Genomic DNA, 18,833 nt, shown 5'->3' with positions numbered 1-18,833 from the left:
GGGGCAGCAATTGTATACAAGAACTTGCATTCAGCACATACTATTTATTTGGCTTGCATTTATATTTTATCCCAAGGCGCTGCATAGGCGAATCCTCTCTGAACATATTTTATCACTCCTAGTATTTTTAGCCCGTTTCTCAGGCCTAGATACAGCTTTGCATTTTTACCTTTCGCTTTGTGTCGATTCATACCAAAGCTCGAAAAACTCTTGGACTTGTTTTTCCTCCTCCTTGGAATAACCGTTTTTCAAAACCTCTTTTCTTCTATCCTTGTCCCAACAACAAACACACAATTGCTCTTTGTTTCTCGAAAAGATGAAGTTTGCTTCCCTCACTTACACCCTGGCATTGCTAGGGTCATGGCTGTTCTCCACCGTCCTAGCAACTCCTACGACATGTGGTGCACCCGAATACCATATTCAAACCCAAGCCGATCTTGATGTTTTAAGTAACTGTCAGGTCGTCAATGGCTCCATCATCATGAATGCGAGTTCTGCGGTCGCGTTGTCCTTCAACCGCATCGAAAGTGTCGCGGGCGACGTTATAATTCAAAATAACAATTATTTGGCTTCTGTATCCCTCACGTCCTTGAAATCCATCCAAGGAGAACTTCGCCTGGAAAAGCTCACTAGACTCGGTAGCTTGTATGCTCCTGTTTTGGAAAAAGTTGGATCCTTGAACTTACGCATCTTACCAAATCTCCAAGGAATTCGATTCGATAAGGGTGTCAAGGAAGCAAATGCCTTGCGCATTGAGGACACCCAGTTATCTACCCTTGATGGAATCTCTTTGAAGAAGACTGAGAGTATGATTGTTGTCAACAACAACTATCTCCGAGAAGTAAATATGCCTTATTTGGAAAGTGTTAAGGGTAAAGTTTACGTTTCCTACAACGCCAGAGAAATAAATGTGAAATTACCCGTGCTTGAACAGGTTGGTGACATGACTGTTCAAAGAGTCGCTGACATTGATCTTCGTGCATTAAAGACCGTTCATGGATTCGTTGGATTTTTGAACAGTACTATGAGGGAAGTCTCATGCCCCAACATCTCTTCCATTGGTCAGTCATTATTCTTTGTTGGCAACACGGATTTGGCCTCCATTAACTTCAAGCAACTGGAAACAATTGGTGGTACATTTATGGTTTTCAACAATGAAGAATTGAAACAGATTAAGGGATTTAACAAGTTGCGTACTGTGTCTGGTTCTATCGATTTCAGCGGTGACTTGGCTGAGGTGGATTTACCCGCCTTGAGAGATGTCAAGGGAGGTTTGAACTTGCAGTCCTCTTCTGATCAATTCTCTTGCCCTTTCCGTCAAAGTGATGGTGTCATCAAAGGTAAATCCTTCATATGCCGTGGAAACGTAGAGAATCCAACAAATGAAGAAGCTACCCTTAACGGTGAGTTTTTCGGGGAAGATGGCACTGAAAGCGTCAAGGAACCTTTGAAGAAGTCGAAGGATTCGAAGGACAAGTCGAATAAGCAAACAAGTGCTGCTAACAAAAGTAAGGTTTCCTCTTCGGTTATGCTTGCTTCTTTCTTGGTCTTTATGGCATTTTACTTTGAATACCTCCTTTAAATGTCACAGTGTAAAAAGCGAGAAAGGAATATTAAGATTGTACAAATCTTCAGATATATGAACACTGCTTGCATCGTCTTTCCATGAATTTCAACGGTTTAAATTTAAGACATTCTGGAAATAAAAAACAATAAAAAAAAAGGAGCAAAAATTGTCATCCATCCTACCTGCATACGGCACACCACTTCATTTCCCACATCACATAATCCTGAGTCTTATATCCAACTAAGAATATTGGAACTCAAGAGCGAACTTTGCTATGATTCACTGTCATGAAAAGCATTACGAGAAAATGAACGATAACGATTAGAATAAATTCACCTGAAGTATAATTAATTTTCTTTACCTGAACCCAATATGGTTTCGCAAAGTAAACTGTAGGTTACTAAAGACGCAAAAAAAAAAAAAAAGCATTTAAAATTTGTAATCAGATTGTTCGTTAATTATAAACGGAATATTTACTGAAGGAATAATAACTACATACCAAAGGATGATTAGAATCATTTAAGAATTCGGGAAGAGCACGTAAAAACATTATGGACATAGGCTACTAAAATTATCCTATTATCAACAAGTCCCGTTTAGCTCAATCGGATTAGAGCGTCCGGCTTTTAACCGGAAGGTTGCGAGTTCGAGTCTCGCAGTGGGAGTTCTTTTTTTTGTTCTTTAAAATTATGAGAAAATGCTTTATTATGCCGTATAGTTAGGTTATTAATAACTAGGATTTGATTATGGCGTTCTGACTGTGAATGCCTTCCACTTTTCACGTACAACACGGGAGGACGGAATGAACAGAATACTGAGAAATAGATTCTAAAATTTGTTTCAAAGTATCTTCAAAGTGTATAGGAGCTTTTATATTTCCTGTATGCATTTTTGCCAAGTTTTTATAAGAGTAATTGAAAAATATATATTAAAACAAGCAATAAGACAAACTTTATTCATACAACACCTATAAAATTTAAAATGGCAAGTAGGTCATTTTGTTTTCTTAATATAAATAAAGACGTTGTTGTATTTAACAAACATAAACAAAATCTAATCGGATGAAATTCTAGAGATATAGGGAGGAGAAGTCAAAAAGAACATTTTTCGCTAGCGAAAGAAAATACCGAAATTAATCATATAAAAAACGATATTCGCAAATGCTTTTTAGGCACCTTACATTTGCTAGCGAAACAAAAGAGTCGTCTTAATACAAAAACCTGATACCACTCATAATAATCTGGGCATTCAATAAATCGTGAAAAATGTGGTTTTGGGTGCAGATATTCATCCTTAATGCTTTACCCGTCGTCGTCAAAAGAATGGATTAAGTGTAAAGGCTCATTGAAGAACTAACACAAGAATTGACGTAAACATTATGGTTTGTCCAAACCCAAGAAACGACAACTAGTCGTTCAAAGGATAGGGATCGTATACGGCATCTATAATAACCAAGAACTAAAATATAAAACTATTTTCTTGAGAAAGGATCACTGACTGTAAGGCATCGAATGAATATTTAAATAAAAAAAACCCCCAGCCTTTAACAGCTAGCTGTTTCCTATAGAAGAAACCATTTGATGAAAAACTTCAAACATTGAACACAAAAGGCACGTCAACAAGATTATGACGATTATTGAATCAAGCGCCAAGGAAAAGTGGAGATACAAAAAAAAGGTAAGGAGAGAAAGGAAATGATAATAAATTAAAACAAATGACGAGGTAAGTTGGGATAATTAATAACGTCCGAGTTATTAAAACTGAAGTGAACGGTATCAAAAAAGGATTCCCTAAAAGATGGCCAGGTGTAAAATTAGGTGTATAATTAATGCAAAAAATAGCGGTCGTAGATAATAGATTCATCATCGGAATCACTATCAAAAGTATCACCGCTACCATATTCATGATTTGCCATGAAATCGTACTCAAGATGTATATTTCGGGCATCGGCTACGGTATTTGGTCCACGTAACTCAGCATAGGAATCAGGGGCACAAGGGCCAATGTTGGATTTGACACGACGACTTATCCAGTCATACCATTCATCCAAAGTGCGACCTTGCAAGAGGGCCACAATACAAATAGTCATGTTGTCACAGCCAATTCCGCAAGACTCACTGTTGCTAGCAATACATCTGTCCATTAAATTTTCACCAATTGTTTCCAGAGATTGCTTCGCAACAATTCCCCTTCGAACAAACTCGACGACTTCCTGCGAATTCTTGCAATCCCAAATTCCATCACAAGCCAAAACCAAGAATTCATCTTCCGGGCCGATGGTATGACAAACAACATCAGGAAAGGCTGTGACTATCTGTTTTTCCGGAGGAAGGAGACTATTCTTTTTGTATTCGAAATCACCGATGGCTCGAGAAAGCGCGAGACTGCCATTGACACGGCCAAAGTCAATAAATCCACCTGCTGCCTTGATACGTGCCTTTTCGACATCTATGTTTGGTTTATGATCGAAAGAAAGTGGTTCTGAAATGCCTCGCCGTGAAAGAACGGTTCGAGAATCTCCTGCATTGGCACAATATACTACTTGGTCATTAACGATCATGACTGTTGTAGCTGTGCAACCAGATGGGTCTTCTTGCATATCGTAATCCCTCATTAATGCTTGGTCGGTCTCTAAAAATCCAGATTTCAATGCTTCCCCATAATCCCCTTTCCAAAAGGAGTGTTGTCTCTTTATGATTTCTGGCAAGTTTTGACCGCAGTACTTTGCAACGCGATCTCCTCCATGACCGTCGAAAACACCTAAAAAACTGATCTGAGGATTTCCTGCATGGTGTAGCATATTCAAAACCGCACAATGCGCGTCCTCCATCGAAATCCGCCAGCCTTGCATATGCGATACTCCGTATTGTACATAATTATCTCCGCCAGAATTTGAGTGTTTTTCTACGACTGGTTCGGAGAGAGTTTGTCCCATCTGAAAACTAATCTAGGAGTATTCCTTCAAACGTTCAACCACAAATGGTAATAGTTTGCTTAGGCAAAGTTTTTCTTCTTTGGACTGTATAGTTTCAGTAGAATAGCGATACATAGTGCTTTTGCTAATATCAATTTACGGTGTAATTAAAGTAGCTCTCATTATCCAAAACCATAAACCGATATCGCATTAACGGCACTTTCTGCCGCTAGTGCCAACTCTCAGTCTGCAGTTTTCTGTATTATAATTCTAATACAATTATATATTTTTAAAGTATCAAATAATATAAATACACGCAAAGAGTTATTTAGTAATTTTGTGTAAACAAACCATTTCATATGAAATTTAGACATAATTTATTAAGAATTTGAGCTCATATATATAATATGTTGTCTTTTTCAAGAATCAGACGTTGTTGATCACCATCCACGTAGTGTAACAACGTCCAATGGAAGCAGAAATTTTCACAGTTGCTGTATTGCTCAATACACAATTTCATAGAGTCGTACGAGTGAAATAGCCAGCTTACGAGTGACAGCGATGGATTATCGGATAGCTTCTACTGTCCAAATGTTTTTTCTGTAATAGGCGGCAATTAGCAAAAATTTAAAATGGCTCGCATTATCTGCGATTTATTTGTAATTTGGGACAATGAGAAATTGGCATTCATAAACAAATTCTCCCAGAATTCCAAAAAGAAATCAATTTGATATTGATGGTATTTTAGGTCGTACTGGGAGTCGAACCCAGATCTCGAGAATCAAAATCTCATGTGCTAGCCGCTACACCATACAACCGCTTTACAATCATCCTTAATGTTAGTAGTATTAGTTAGCATCAGGTTAACAGTCACAGGGTGAATCTCACTTGTTATGAGAATAAGTATTCAGTGGAAAAGATGTATGTAACAACAATTCAGTAAATTTTATGTTTAATTTTTTCATTTGATTCTTTCATACTACTAGAAAAAAATAGCAATAGCTTCCAGGGATCTGATTCACTAAGCAAGTTGTATGAACAATTTATTTTAGCTAGATCAGTCAAATCTTCCAATCTGAACATTTGCCAGATAATTTGCATTTTTATAATTTGTAACAAAGTCTTTGTATAAAGCTATTTTCTTTGTCTTCTTTCAACTCTTTGTTTCAAGAGTTTCTTTATTTATTCATTACATTCATGAATCCTTATAGTTATAGGATAATAATATCAAAATATTAGTAATATCGTATACCAGTTATGACATTAACATGCTACTGAAAGTGATTGATTGCTGATTTGTAAAGGTCGAATAGTTCTATGTTTTTTTCTGATTCAAGATTATAAATGAATAAATTAGAAAGACGAAAAAATATGCTTATTGACAGCCAACATTACTCAGTTATTCGACGCATACTCGGATGTCAAAAATAAACAGTGTAGGAAGGCAAAGGAGATTTATTGAAAAAAGGATTTTAGTTTAGTTTGAGTTAGGAAACAAGTTGCCTTTGCTCAAAGGACGTAGCATTGAGATTTCCTCCAGTAAACAAACAGACACAACCAGAAAAGCGGACTAGTGACAAAGAGTTACTCGATTTGTCCTAGGAAACCTTTGGAATTATCTGTGACGTCCCCTTACTGAATAAATTATCAACGCTGGATATTTGAGAAAAGGATCAACTTGGTTTAAGAGATCAGCGTATTGTATTTCATGCCAAGATGCAACTCCTGTTCTATATTATCAATTTCAACTCAATTCGGTTTTGGAACATAAACCCCAAAGCTTGACTTGGCCAGAGTCAATGCTTCGAAAGGTCGACTGATTCAACATCACTATTGAGAGAAACGATTATGCCAGGAATGCAAACATCTGTTGAGTCTGTTCACAATTACTCTTATCTCATGCTCGTTGCTAAAAATGTTCAATTTAACACGTACATGAATAATAGGGGCAGTTGGAACTCGACCTTTTGAATGCTGCAAATTACATTTTGGAATGTAAACAAACGCCAGCAACCACCAGAATCGAATCTATAGTCGAATACTAAAATCTTATGCTCGCTGCTGATTTGTCTTGTTCAACACGTACATAAATAATAATAGTAGACGAGATACAATTACTCGTGCGTTGCTTTGCATTTTGAAATGTAAACAAATGCTAGAAGCAAGAGTCTTAAGGAAAAGAACGGGGGATAAAACCAGTTTACAAGGGAAAGAAGTTAAAATCAAAAAAGGGAATCAATCAAAGAGAAAGCTGAAATGTTAGAAAAGGAGGGAATCAAAGGGATCATACTCAAAAAATGTGTCATAAAGGTTCACGAGAAAAGGTTATTAATTGAAAAAAGATTAAGAGGATGAAATTTAAGAAGAGTATCAAAACGTTCATCACAATTTTTTAAGATATATGAGGAAAAAGGTATTGGAGCAATGGGAAAGCAACCGGGTGGAACGCCTTCTGCTTATTTCTCTTTTAACGAAGCAAAGCAGTGATACATCCAGGGAGCGCTCATTTCGTGAGTTTTGTCAATAATAGACTGAAACGAGGTCCTGTTTTCGCAATTCATCTACAAGAAACAAAGCTCTCGATTTTGAGAGAGAATTGCTTTTGGATGCATGTGATTGATATGCTTGCTTGGTTGAAAAAGGGAGAGTTCGACCTCTATTTATACCTTTTCAAGACGTTTGTTTGTTGACATTTGGGACTGGAAACAAACTACTCACAACAAACAAAGGATGCTTTACCATTGGTTATCTATTCAAAAAAGTTTGAAAGAGAAAGTAAGCTCGGTCTGAGCCATCTACCTAACTTAGATTCGAGACTTTTCAGTTTGTATATGCCAAGTAAACAGTCGGAAGAAATATAAAGGGAGACTGGTCGACAGGTTGTAAAGGAAATGAGAGAAACTCCAAGAGAAGCTAAAAAGAAGAACTAACTTTGCAGACTTACTGCATTGTCTCAAGCTAGGATTCATCCTTAGCTATTTAGTTCCCAAGGGAATCTTAATAGAAATCAAGTTTCGGTTTAAGACAATTTTCGACAATCAAACGCCTGAACTTGCTTTTCTTAAAATCATATAGTGAGAGCATTTTTCTTATTTCTGTTATTTCTGAAAAACTAGCTTTATTTACATTTCTGTAAACAAACGCCAAGTAAGGAAATATGTTACTTGGTCTTGTGACTCGATACAGCGTAAGAAATGCAAAAAGGCCATCTTCTTTCTCTTTAGTTATTGCCAATTAGGCGGGGGTTGACTCATTTCTGGAATTATGAAAACATAGTTAACTTAGATTTGGTTCCTATTTCATTCAATACCCACGTTTGATCGTAGGAGAAGACTAGGATTGTTCGACCGTGTTGCACTTAAAGCGTTGAAAGTCATCAAATATATATCAGACTGTAACAGAGGGATATTCTAACCAGTCCTCCTGAGTACAGCCATGCCAAAATATACAATCTAAATCTCGAGATTTCTTGGTATGCACTGCATGTTAATAACAAACAATTTATATCAGGTTCTTTTGAAGCTAAAGAGAAAAAATTCCAGAGATGCTTGGGTTTAATTGTATTTATTCTAATTTTATCGAATACCCTGAAGAAAACAAGAACTTTTCACCTTAAATCTGTAGCCATTAAAAGGCGTGCGATTATGGTTTCTATCATCCCAAAGGCAACGAGTTGGTATGGACACAACATTTGTATACACAGGCTTCGATCCTGAATAACGAATTATGCATAAGTATTTTTGTTGAACTTCTTTTTCAAGAGAATTGTAGTATCACTTCATTCACTTTTGGCCTCCCTTTTGCTTCCTGTTACTTGTCGAGGTACAAATTGCTAGAAGTATTCGAGAACAAATAGCTAGCAGTGGTTGCCCATGCATAATTATGAATTTTATTTTAAAAGGTCTATAGAATCTCGCATCCTCATTTTCTTCCTAAATACGGTACGAACTGTTGGTGTTTTCGTCTATTGCGATAGTAGACATTTCTATAATACCATGCGTTACGACTTTTCACTCTGGAAGTATCTTGCATGTTTCTTCCTTTTTGCTATTATAATCATTGCTATATCTTAAGAGCCTGATTTTCAAGCCTATATATTTCTTCGACCGTTTGTGAAAGAATGTTGAGTCATACTGAATAGTAAATTGCCGACTGTCATTATGCATCTTGACTGGAGTTAGACTGACGTTAGGTTTATAAGCTTCGTTCTTGCAGGAAAGTGAAAAGTGCTATAAGCTTGATAGTTCAATAAAGCACGGAAACGCACACTTTCAAATATGACCCTAAAAAACAATAACAGGAAAGTTGAACTTCCTACAAAATTTATTAAGGGAAATCCTCTTAAAAGAATTTTGTTAGATTTATGAGTTGCTTTTCATCGCTTCACGATATCCATGTTTTATTTACATGTCGTTTGCCATACGGTGGATCAGTTCGCCAAGATACTTAGAAAGCAATAAAAAGTAGCAGAAGCATTCATTCTTGGTTAACCTTGTCGGAGAATCGCCAAGGAAGCGGTCCTCAGACATAATAAGCGTATTCATTTTTAACTCGTGGAAGAGTACTCTTCGGAGCTCAAAACGAACATGAAAAAAAAAACAAAACAAAATAACTTTATAAAGTTTTAAATTAATGAAAGAACTGTTTTTCTCCTTCGGATCACCTTCGTTGTAACTCCCTATAGGACTGTAACTGTTGTGTCATACATAGTCGTAGCAAAAGCAAGAAAACTACAATATTTCAAAGCAATTTAAAAAGGGAATAATATAAAGAAGAAAATTTGAAAAAAAATTCGTCCATGATTCAATTGAAGTGGCATACGAGCGTAGAGCTTCGGTTTTGCTGAACAGGAAATGAATCCATGTGAAATCCGAGAATCCAGCTTTGATGAAGCAAGACGACTCCCAGAAGTAGAGCGAGTATTGAAATCAGGTTGGCTAATAAGAAAAAGTCATCCTACTACGGTATGCTCCGATTGACAGCTCAGTTACTGTTCCAGCTATATATGTAAACGCAAGACCCATCCGGTAATGTCGGTTCAATTTCGTCAAGAGTGTTAAAATTTCTCAATTTTTATCAACAGTGAGTGGGTTCGCTTTCAGAGAGTATCCAAGCTCATTTGGCTCAGTTGAAAAACACTCTTCTCTTGGATTTGAATCTCATATCGTTTGGCAGCCTTTTTTTTATATGTTGGATTTTATTTACTGTTTATTTGGACTGTTTCAATGCGCTAGCAATTACTAACCTATTGACTTAGACTGGCAAGCATTTATGGGGTGTACTTCGCAGAGAGAAGTTGTCCTTTTACAAAGACGAAAAGGTTTTCAAAGGTCTTTTTCATTGTCTTCTAACTAAAATTTAGGAGTATAAAACAAAACTTATTTTTCCAACGCAAGACATCTCGGCCGTCGCATACTACAGAGAGAAATCTCCAAAATGTATAATCTTTAGAATGTTGATGTTATTCTGTTTTTCTAACGGTTGTAGCACTCTACTTGTATTTAAACGAAAAAATTATACGGTTTATTGCCCCTTCAAATGCCGAAGCTGAAAGCTGGGTACGAGTCTTGAGAACGACAACTGCCTACCGCGCTCCATTTTCTCGACATCCTTTACGTTTTGGTCTAATCTCCTCCCCTCCTACCACGGCAAGCGGTTCTGATGTGTTAGTCTCCGACAACGATCTTGGAAACTACTCTCCTTCTTCTCATACCAACATGCCTCACGGCCCCTCTTCGACTGAAGATGGATTTCCAAGCTATTATTGTACCTCTTTATATGACTTAACTCAGTTGGGAAGATTAAGACCTCAAGGCGTACCACAACAAGGAGCCAAGCTTCCATTCCACGCACTAAATAATGATAACCTCCGAAAGCACAAACATTCTTCCTCATTACAAAATTTGTATAAAATGCTCGATGAGAACAAGGTTTTAATGCAGGGACCCATATATTGGCGTCACGGGAATATCCATCGCTGGTCAAGGTGTTGGGCAGTAGTTCGCGGTAATGGTATGACAATTTACAACTCTAACAAGGAATACAAGCCTGTAAAACTTATTCCGATCACAGAAATCCAAGATATTGCCGAGATTAATTTTTTTGAAAAATCCCAGAAGTACATATTTACTGTGATTACTCTCAGTAAGCCAATGGAATTCCGAGTGGATGATGAAGAGACTTTAATTCTTTGGGTGGCAGCCTTGAAAACATCTATTGACAGAAATACTGGAGTATTTCGTCCCCAGTAATGTTTGTTTTAGTCGTTGAAGGTTTCTTGCTTTTTCAAAAATAGATGTCTAACGCACATATATTTGCACTAATCCTCACGAATTCTTTTCTCTAATCCTTTATTTTTCCTCTATTCTTAATATCGTTTTTTTATCGCTAATTCAATAAACCGAAAAAACCATGCGATTCCTATTAATATTTACTAAAGTGTTTTAGTATTAACCCCTAACCCAATTATTAACTAAGTTTTTTATAACAATGAATTATCATGACAATTTCATAAATTATCTCTTTTTTTTCGAGATAATATTGCAAATCACAGTATCAATGAAAAGCTTGAGCTTTTAAGTATGCCAAAGCCTTTAAATCTTCTTCCTTACTTACAATAGTTTCATCTTCTGGGAAACCATCAATTGGCACACTCTCGAGTGATTCCAAACACTGATGGTTTTCAGCCAACTGACAAAGTAAAGCATCAATATTATACTCTTCACCAGACGGTATAGGCGTTGGATTGGAAGGTGTTACACAATCCATTTTAACATCCTTCCGTAAAACGTGATCAATATCGACAGAAGAGAAGAATGCCACTGATTGAGGCAATTCATCGATTCCCAGTCTATGACAAAAGAAGGACCTGGTCCACAAATTGGCAACCTGCAAGGCAAGTGCAACACGAAACCTATCTTTATTTGTGGAAAAATACCGTACTTCATCATGAACTGTTAGAGACAATCGAGCCTCTAAATTATACTTGCGAATCAAATGTTCCATAGAAACGACAAGCAAATGCAGGTAATCTACAGCTGATGACTGAATTGCCCAATTCACTCTGGATGTCATAAAAGAACTTCTACTAAGGTTATTTGTGCTTAGGGCTTGAGTAATTCCTGCATTCAAAACGGGAGTTCTGGGAAAATTCATTTGAGCCATCGATTCGAGTTTGTTAAATACGAAGCTTTCACTTCCTTTTGACCAAAAATGATGTTCTGGAATACCCATAGCGAGAAGACGTTTACTAACTTCGGAGCGAACTCCTTTGGTAGATTTGTATAATGCTTTAGCTAAATTAGCCGCTTGAGTGTCGTCCAATGAAGAGTTAAATTGCTTTAAAAGTAAAGCTGTATGTTTCAATCCGGCGCCATACAGGCGACCATAATTGAACACTTTTGCAGCGTCTCGGCTTACCCCTAAGATTGCAGCAGTTTTTGAGTGCAAGTCTGTACCTTCGGATTTTTTACCTTCCAAAGTCATCCAACTAAGAGCGGTGGCACCATGGAGACTAAATTGGGAGTCACCAATGACTGCAACGATCCAAAGTTCTTCGGAATCTACATCAGCACCAACAAACGTATATCCTTCAGGAGCACAAACCATGGCCTTAAGTTCCGAGCCAAGTCTATTTTTCTTCGCATTGGAAGCCGTTAACCAAGTGTTCTCAACAGCACGTCTAGTCACAGTACCCATGGGAATAATCTTTGGAAGAATCATCCCAAAACCATCGGGTTGAGATGTAAGTCCAAATTGAACATCTTTTTCCCAAACTACCATTTGAGATTTAATTCGGTCACGTGCGCTACGCCAATAAGAGCAGGAGGTACTCATTTCCAAGGCATTCTTTGCTATTTCGAATTTTGAGGTGAGAATTCCATCTTCAAAATAACTCTGATATGTTTTGGACAAAGGAGATCCACACCTTGCCTCAGGGCCATCCTTATGAGGAATTTTAAAGTATGCATAACTTTCCGCTTTTAATATAGGATCCCTTTGTGGGTCGCAGCTGCAATGGAAGAACTTACGACGTAACAGATCATCGATATCTTTTTGGGAATTCTTTTCTACTTCAAAAACCCACCCATGAACGTTTGACCACACCAGAGGGTGACCCTCCCATTGCAAACGCAATAGAATAGGTGCAAGTCGAGACTTGTCAGACGCAACAGCTTTTTGTAAGTTCTTTTCATATACCGCTTTATACCACTTTGGAACAACAGGGGGTATTACAGTTGATTTAGCTGGTTTGCGATACAATTTGCAAGGACTCCAATCTAACTGACGCAGCCATGGGTCCTTAGCAATTGCATTGTCATCCCCCTGAAGATCCTTCATTTGTTCGGCGTAATAAGAGAGTTTTTCTATAACTACATTAGACATGCTTTTGTAGCAATCTTCAGCGTTATTGATATAGCGTTTCCAAGAATTATTTACTGGCAAAAAGCTTGTACTCATGAGTAGCATAGCTGCGAAAGTCGACGGATGCGGACAAACTTCAAGAAATTGAGGAAGTACCTTCTGATAGACTTTATGAGTGGCATGGACATCAAAAGCGCAATAAGAGATAGCCTCATCCAAATGCTGTAAAACCACCCCTTTATCAAGTTCAGAGAATAAATCGCGCGTTTCTTTACTCATGTCAATGTCGCAATGGAACTTCGCTACGTCTTTAAGTGAATTGACAGAGACGTGCCGCAGCCAAGGTTCCTGTTCAATGAAATTTTCGTAATCGAATTCATTTTGAGAAGGACCTTCATCCGAATCATCACTTTCTTTACTAATACTTTGCCTAAAAGCCTTTTTAGCCTTTAGCCAAGTGGGTTTTTGTCGTGAACACATTCCATTAGTAGCTACATGCAACGACATGGTATCGATGAACGAATTATTGGATCGTGTCAGATTGTATTCCTGTAAAATTCTTTGGCGGTCGAAGCTGATGTGATGACCGATAATGAGATGTCCCTCCGGCCGTAGAGGAATAAGATGTCGATCCTGCTCTGTTTTTCCCAGCAGCCACGGTGATAGCCAGCAGTACCAAGCGTTGGGAGAAGCAGCAATGGCAAGGACAGCAAAATCCGATACTTTATATAAAACTTCGACGTCAAAAACGAGCATGGCCTCCTTGGGATAAGGGACCTGTTCCACAGTACCGTCGGAACCGTACCTGGTCCAACCGGGCTGATGAAGCCATTTCTTGGGGATGGAAGGCAAGGAAACTAGACCAAACGACTGTGCATTCGTGAGGTGAGGTTCTGCACATTCGCGGCCGATGGTTTCAAAGTGTTCAGTTAGGTTTTTTCCTTGTAAAGCAGGAAGACGAAAGTTATACGACGGTAATTGCGTGGTCTTCCTATTTGAGAGATCATGTTTTTGTAGATGAAGCTTTGCAAGCTCCACATACAAATCGGACGGTCTACGAGATTTCCCAGGAAATACTTGCGACTGTAAAGCTGGCGATAAGTACTGTATTCCCACGGGGTTGACTCTTAATGCAGCATCGTCCTTGAGCTTGTGCGTCGCATAGGAGCGACTGCTCAAGCGGAAATTACGGCAAACTAGCTGCTCATGCTGAGCGACAAAAAGCCATCGTGAGACGGATTTACGGACTGTGTATCCAGGCATGTACAAGACCTTGGAAAGTGAAACGTTAAGACATCTATTTAGCAGTCAGAAGACATAAACGAATAGTTCACTGAGAAACAAGAAGCTAATCTTAGGAATTGTTGTAAACGTTAAACTCAGCAAACACGCCGTGGCATACAACAGCCGAGGGATTGATAGAGCTTAGAAAAAAAAATTTTTTTAAAAGCGAAAAAGAACAATTGAAAAGCTATCAAGGAGAAGTGATAACTTTTTATGCTCTTACAAATTTTGGATGTTGGTTCGCAGTTGGTATGGGATTGCGTGAACGGTCGATTGTGGTAAATCATATAGGACATTCAAAGAAAACTATAGAAGTAAACAAAGACATGAGGATGCATCCAGAAAGAAGATCAATGCCTACTGTATTATTTTGCGGTAGCGGGGTATAAGAGTTGCTATGACTAGAGGGATGTGCGAATGGATTGTTACAGTTAAGCTACACGTTTTGGAGGATTATGAAATGCCAAAAGAGAAGGAATAGAAATTTACTTACTTAACAATTAATTAAACAACTGTACTAACGAAATGGTTCGAATTAGATAGTGTGGACGTTGACGATGGTGTGGAATTCGGGCTTGAGAGAAGCACCACCAACCAAGAAACCATCAACATCTGGGAATTGGAGGAATTCCTTGCAGTTAGCACCGTTAACGGAACCACCATAGATGATACGCAAGCCTTCAGCAACTTGAGCACCGAGTCTCTCAGCAGCCCACTTACGGATCTCAGCGTGAACTTCTTGAGCTTGGGCAGGGGTAGCGGTCTTACCGGTACCAATGGCCCACACGGGTTCGTAAGCAACAACGACCTTAGACCAGCTCTTGACCTTGTCAGCCAAAGCGTTCAATTGACGGACAACGACCTTGATAGTGTCGTTGGATTCACGCTCAGCCAAAGTTTCACCGATACAGGCGACAACAGTAAGACCTTGTTCAATAGCGAATTGGGTCTTGTCAGCAACGAGCTCGTCACTTTCCTTGAAGATGGTACGACGTTCGGAGTGACCAGTCAAAGTGTAGTTGATACCAGCGTCAATCAAAGATTGAGCACTGTTCTCACCAGTGAAGGCACCGTTCTTCTTGTCGTGAACGTTTTGGGCACCGACACCAATATCCTTACGAACATGTTCACGGGTAGGGATCAAGTACAAGTTTTGAGGGAAGATAACAGTCTCAACCTTGTCAACGTTGAGCTTGTTTTCGTTCAAAGCACCGACAATTTGCTTCATAGACTCTTGAGAGCCGTTCATCTTAAAGTTACCACCAACGAAAAAAGTACGAGGAGCAGACATCTTTACCGTTATTGTCTATTGTTTGGTAGGATACAGTTTTGTCAATGTCCATAAAGATTATATATAATTTTTTAGACAGTCACATTTTAACGAAATATTTTGAGGAGTGCTCCGCTCATTCGACAGTCTTCTTCGGAAGAGGACCACTCTATTGCGTTTTTACCTATCGTTGTTTCCTCCGAAACACCCTGACGTTTTTCCCCTGATCACTTTAGGTGCACTGTCATACCCGAGGATCTACAGACAGCAATTTGGAAACACCAAAACCATTGAACCTTGCTAGTTTTTTCATTTCTATTTCTAATTTTCTACCTTTGTTTACATATACTCAAAAGACCGACAGGGTCCGACGCAAAACGAACAAACGCGACATTGCCGAAGAATGGTTCAGTGGCTAGAGCTTCCGGGAGAATGATGTGTTGCTTCAAATCGCACGTATTCTAGGAAACGGTGTTTCTACAACAACACAAACACCTGCACGTCGCTTTCAACACACAAATCTCAAACAAAATGTCAAACGAACTTTGGCGCCTTCAATGTAAATAGAGACGTTTCGGTAATTGTTTCGAGCGGTTTCGCCTCTAATTTTTCCGTGATGAGCTTGTTACTTTAGATATGCGGATAAACAGTTTGTACTCTCATGGTGAGGTGCGGATCTAAAGAAAGTTCTAGAGAACCCGCTGGAGAGATCCATATGTCCCACAATGACGTCGCCACAATAAGAATACGCTAAGCCGCGTTCATCCTCGTTCTTGTGAGGTAGCGTAGCGATTCAAAATACAGTGGGGTCACAACCCCAGGAAAAGAACAAACAGACTGTAAACAAACTGAAAAGTTGAATAGGTACTTTGGAAAAGACTTCCAAAAAGGGTTTGTAATGTGGAAGGAAGAAACACAGAAATAATTTTTAGAGTACAATGTTTGTAGGAAAGGACATTGGGGCAAAGTAGTAGGATCATTTTTTGAAACCACCCCTACTAACGGCCGAAACGTGAGTTATCGCTGGCGTCTTTTTAATTTTAGAGAATCCATTTTTTTTTTGTTGTAAAGCCTCAAAATTCAAATGTCAATCTATACTCTCTTTCCAGATATTCAGGTTTGTTTTAAATTTCATCATTTACAATGATATTCTATAAGGAGTCTTTAGGAAAGATGGCAGCTTTCTCAAATGGTGTAGCAAGGGAAGCCATAAAACATAACATAACGAAAATGTGAACAATTTCTTGCAAACAAACTCCAGTTGCTTTCTAGTTTGCATGCGAATGGACCACCTCGTCTACGGAAGTGGGTTTCTCAAAGGAATCTTCCAAACGGTCATGGTTCGACGTACTCGTTTTGCTTTCTTCCATCTTTTTCTTCCTCCATTTCAAACAAATTGGAATGTTTTCGCAGGTCACTTTTTCTGACCTTCTAAAAGTCTCTATTTACGGTACTTAGATACGTAGCTCAAGACCTTCCAAACCACCTATTACCCAAACTTTGCAATTTATGCCAAAAAGGTATGTCGTTTGGAATTTCATATCTATTTCTTTCTAAAAAAAACCATAACTAATGGCAATTGATGTAGAAAATCGTGGAAACTCTGAGGATTTAGAGAACATATTCATCGATAGCAGAATATAAACATTAATCATACCTATTCATGCTCCATGTTTGGAGGCCTCTTGATACTTTAGGGAATGGTGGATGTTCAACATAAAAAGCCTGATATTGAAGAATTTTTCTCTTTTTTACAAAATGCTTTCCATCCTCTAGAAGCACATCTGCTGGATTCCTATGTTCGCAATCCTTTCGACGACGACGGACAAGGGGGACCCTTTCGTTGCCTAATTACGCTAGGTAAGTTCACTTTACAATCAGCACTACATATTTTGTGCATGTTTATGCAGTCGTCCTTACCATTCTCCGCCAACGAATCAAGCATGTCTGGATCCTCGTACTGTTTCAACGGGTTGGATCATTTTATCATTTTGAATTTTTTTTTTAAAAAAAAATTCCTTTCTTTCTCTAAAAATTCGTGTTTCTTATTCGCTAAAGGTTCCCCTCAGATCCAACATGCTTGAACAACTAAACTTGATAGAAATTTGGATCTGGTAAAACCAATGTCCTTCGTTCAAACGTTTACGGCTTCATAATGTTTTCTCACATGCATATCCAGTGCTCGACTACTTCCTTCCCACTATATTAATTGACTAACTCATCTTCCAGTTCCGTACGAGGCTCTCCCTTTGAATGTTCACGAAGTCCCGAACCGAAAACCATATGTTCGACCGGTGTTGATTCGTCCATATCGAACTCTACGCTTTGCAAGTGATGAAGGATACGTTTGCAAGTTGACTCCCGAATTAGCCTTTACTCCCATAGAAACGATTACGCCTGCTTATAAGGGTCGACCTGCTTCCCGTCGTTACATAAATCTCAACAACTACCAAAGATCAACAGTCCTTCCTATTAACGAAACCAACTTTTCCAACCAAATTGTCGTTCAGTTATTGGATTCTCTGGAAACCGATTTAGATGTAAACAGCACCCGTGCAACGCTATCAGCTGTCGATTCGAATTGGCTTTGTCAAATTTCAAAGTTGACATGCAACCGTAAAAACATCGCCAACCTTTGTATTCAATATGGAAGCCAAATTTACTATGACTCATCCTATAGAAACGCATATGAAATATGGTCGAATTCTCTACTGTTGGCTGCATTTATCCATACACAGCGAGCCTTAATTTTACCTGATCTATTCAGTATTTCTATTAGGAAATCATTAGAGCGATTTCACTCTCTCAGTCCTGAATACCCGTCTCTTCCACAACCTACTCTTGAGACTCAACAAGAAGATCTCAAACCCCTTCCTGAAAAATCTTTGGACCAACAAGACATCACTAACTCATTTCCTACAAAAAGCTCATCTTCTCCTGTTAGATCGGATCAGCATCTTTTACAAAATATTGCTTTTATCACAACAACAAATGTATCGCCAAGGTCTCCAAGATCTCCAAGGTCCCCAAGGTCTCCGAAATCGCCAAAACACGACGTTCCTTCACAAATAACGAAATCCCCTATACTTCAAGAATTGCATCTGCAAAACGTTGCATCCAACGATAGCACTGAAGAAGAACAAATCGAAAGCGAACCAGCGATAGAAGAAGAACAACCAGACGAATCTTCTGACTCAGAACAAGAATTCACCGAGCTACTCGACTTTTTCAATAGGAAGGGGGATTCTGATGAAGTTACTACACAACGAGATAAATTATTTAAAGCTCGAAGTCTTCTTGAAAATTGGCAAAAAGAATGGAAAGGTCTTGATCGAGCAATCAATAGTGCACAACAAAGTGTAGCTACCCAGTCTCACCCAAACCCAAGAGGTCGACCACCTGGCTCAACAAGAGGCCGTAGGTCAAAATTATGA

General features: G+C 38.6%; 7 protein-coding genes and 2 non-coding genes across 9 annotated transcripts; 4 read left to right on the top strand and 5 right to left on the bottom strand.

Annotated features, from left to right (window-relative positions):
• Positions 1-316: 316 nt before the first annotated feature.
• Positions 317-1,582, top strand: meu10 (cell surface protein involved in ascospore wall assembly, GPI anchored Meu10; the record flags this gene model as incomplete). The annotated part of the gene is made up of 1 exon (XM_056183230.1): positions 317-1,582. The coding sequence occupies one exon, from the start codon at positions 317-319 to the stop codon at positions 1,580-1,582; it is 1,266 nt and encodes a 421-aa protein (XP_056038909.1).
• A 575-nt stretch (positions 1,583-2,157) lies between these two features.
• On the top strand, positions 2,158-2,232 carry SOMG_20220. The gene has a single exon. It is a non-coding gene; the product is annotated as a tRNA-Lys (tRNA).
• Positions 2,233-3,392: 1,160 nt separating this feature from the next.
• Positions 3,393-4,502, bottom strand: ptc2 (serine/threonine protein phosphatase PP2C catalytic subunit Ptc2; the record flags this gene model as incomplete). The annotated part of the gene is made up of 1 exon (XM_056183229.1): positions 3,393-4,502. The coding sequence occupies one exon, from the start codon at positions 4,500-4,502 to the stop codon at positions 3,393-3,395; it is 1,110 nt and encodes a 369-aa protein (XP_056039708.1).
• Positions 4,503-5,227: 725 nt separating this feature from the next.
• On the bottom strand, positions 5,228-5,299 carry SOMG_20219. The gene has a single exon. It is a non-coding gene; the product is annotated as a tRNA-Gln (tRNA).
• Positions 5,300-8,658: 3,359 nt separating this feature from the next.
• Positions 8,659-9,025, bottom strand: SOMG_04443 (uncharacterized protein; the record flags this gene model as incomplete). Its single annotated transcript, XM_056183228.1, has 2 exons — positions 8,659-8,764; positions 8,889-9,025. 2 exons carry the CDS (start codon positions 9,023-9,025, stop codon positions 8,659-8,661), a joined length of 243 nt encoding a protein of 80 aa, XP_056039388.1.
• Positions 9,026-9,334: 309 nt separating this feature from the next.
• Positions 9,335-10,732, top strand: opy1 (pleckstrin homology domain protein Opy1; the record flags this gene model as incomplete). Its single annotated transcript, XM_056183227.1, has 4 exons — positions 9,335-9,445; positions 9,739-9,801; positions 9,844-9,919; positions 9,969-10,732. The coding sequence occupies 4 exons, from the start codon at positions 9,335-9,337 to the stop codon at positions 10,730-10,732; spliced, it is 1,014 nt and encodes a 337-aa protein (XP_056039029.1).
• A 304-nt stretch (positions 10,733-11,036) lies between these two features.
• On the bottom strand, positions 11,037-14,108 carry pog1 (mitochondrial DNA polymerase, gamma subunit Pog1; the record flags this gene model as incomplete). The annotated part of the gene is made up of 1 exon (XM_056183226.1): positions 11,037-14,108. One exon carries the CDS (start codon positions 14,106-14,108, stop codon positions 11,037-11,039), a length of 3,072 nt encoding a protein of 1,023 aa, XP_056038912.1.
• A 556-nt stretch (positions 14,109-14,664) lies between these two features.
• tpi1 (triosephosphate isomerase) lies at positions 14,665-15,420 on the bottom strand (the record flags this gene model as incomplete). Its single annotated transcript, XM_056183225.1, has 1 exon — positions 14,665-15,420. One exon carries the CDS (start codon positions 15,418-15,420, stop codon positions 14,665-14,667), a length of 756 nt encoding a protein of 251 aa, XP_056039365.1.
• Positions 15,421-17,099: 1,679 nt separating this feature from the next.
• nts1 (Clr6 histone deacetylase complex subunit Nts1) lies at positions 17,100-18,833 on the top strand (the record flags this gene model as incomplete). Its single annotated transcript, XM_056183224.1, has 2 exons — positions 17,100-17,259; positions 17,629-18,833. The coding sequence occupies 2 exons, from the start codon at positions 17,100-17,102 to the stop codon at positions 18,831-18,833; spliced, it is 1,365 nt and encodes a 454-aa protein (XP_056039391.1).

The sequence above is a fragment of the Schizosaccharomyces osmophilus genome, chromosome 3, assembly GCF_027921745.1.
Source record: "Schizosaccharomyces osmophilus chromosome 3, complete sequence".
Classification (NCBI taxonomy): domain Eukaryota; kingdom Fungi; phylum Ascomycota; class Schizosaccharomycetes; order Schizosaccharomycetales; family Schizosaccharomycetaceae; genus Schizosaccharomyces; species Schizosaccharomyces osmophilus.
The sequence above is the reverse complement of the archived record's forward strand: the minus strand, read 5'-3'. Positions and strand labels throughout refer to the sequence as shown.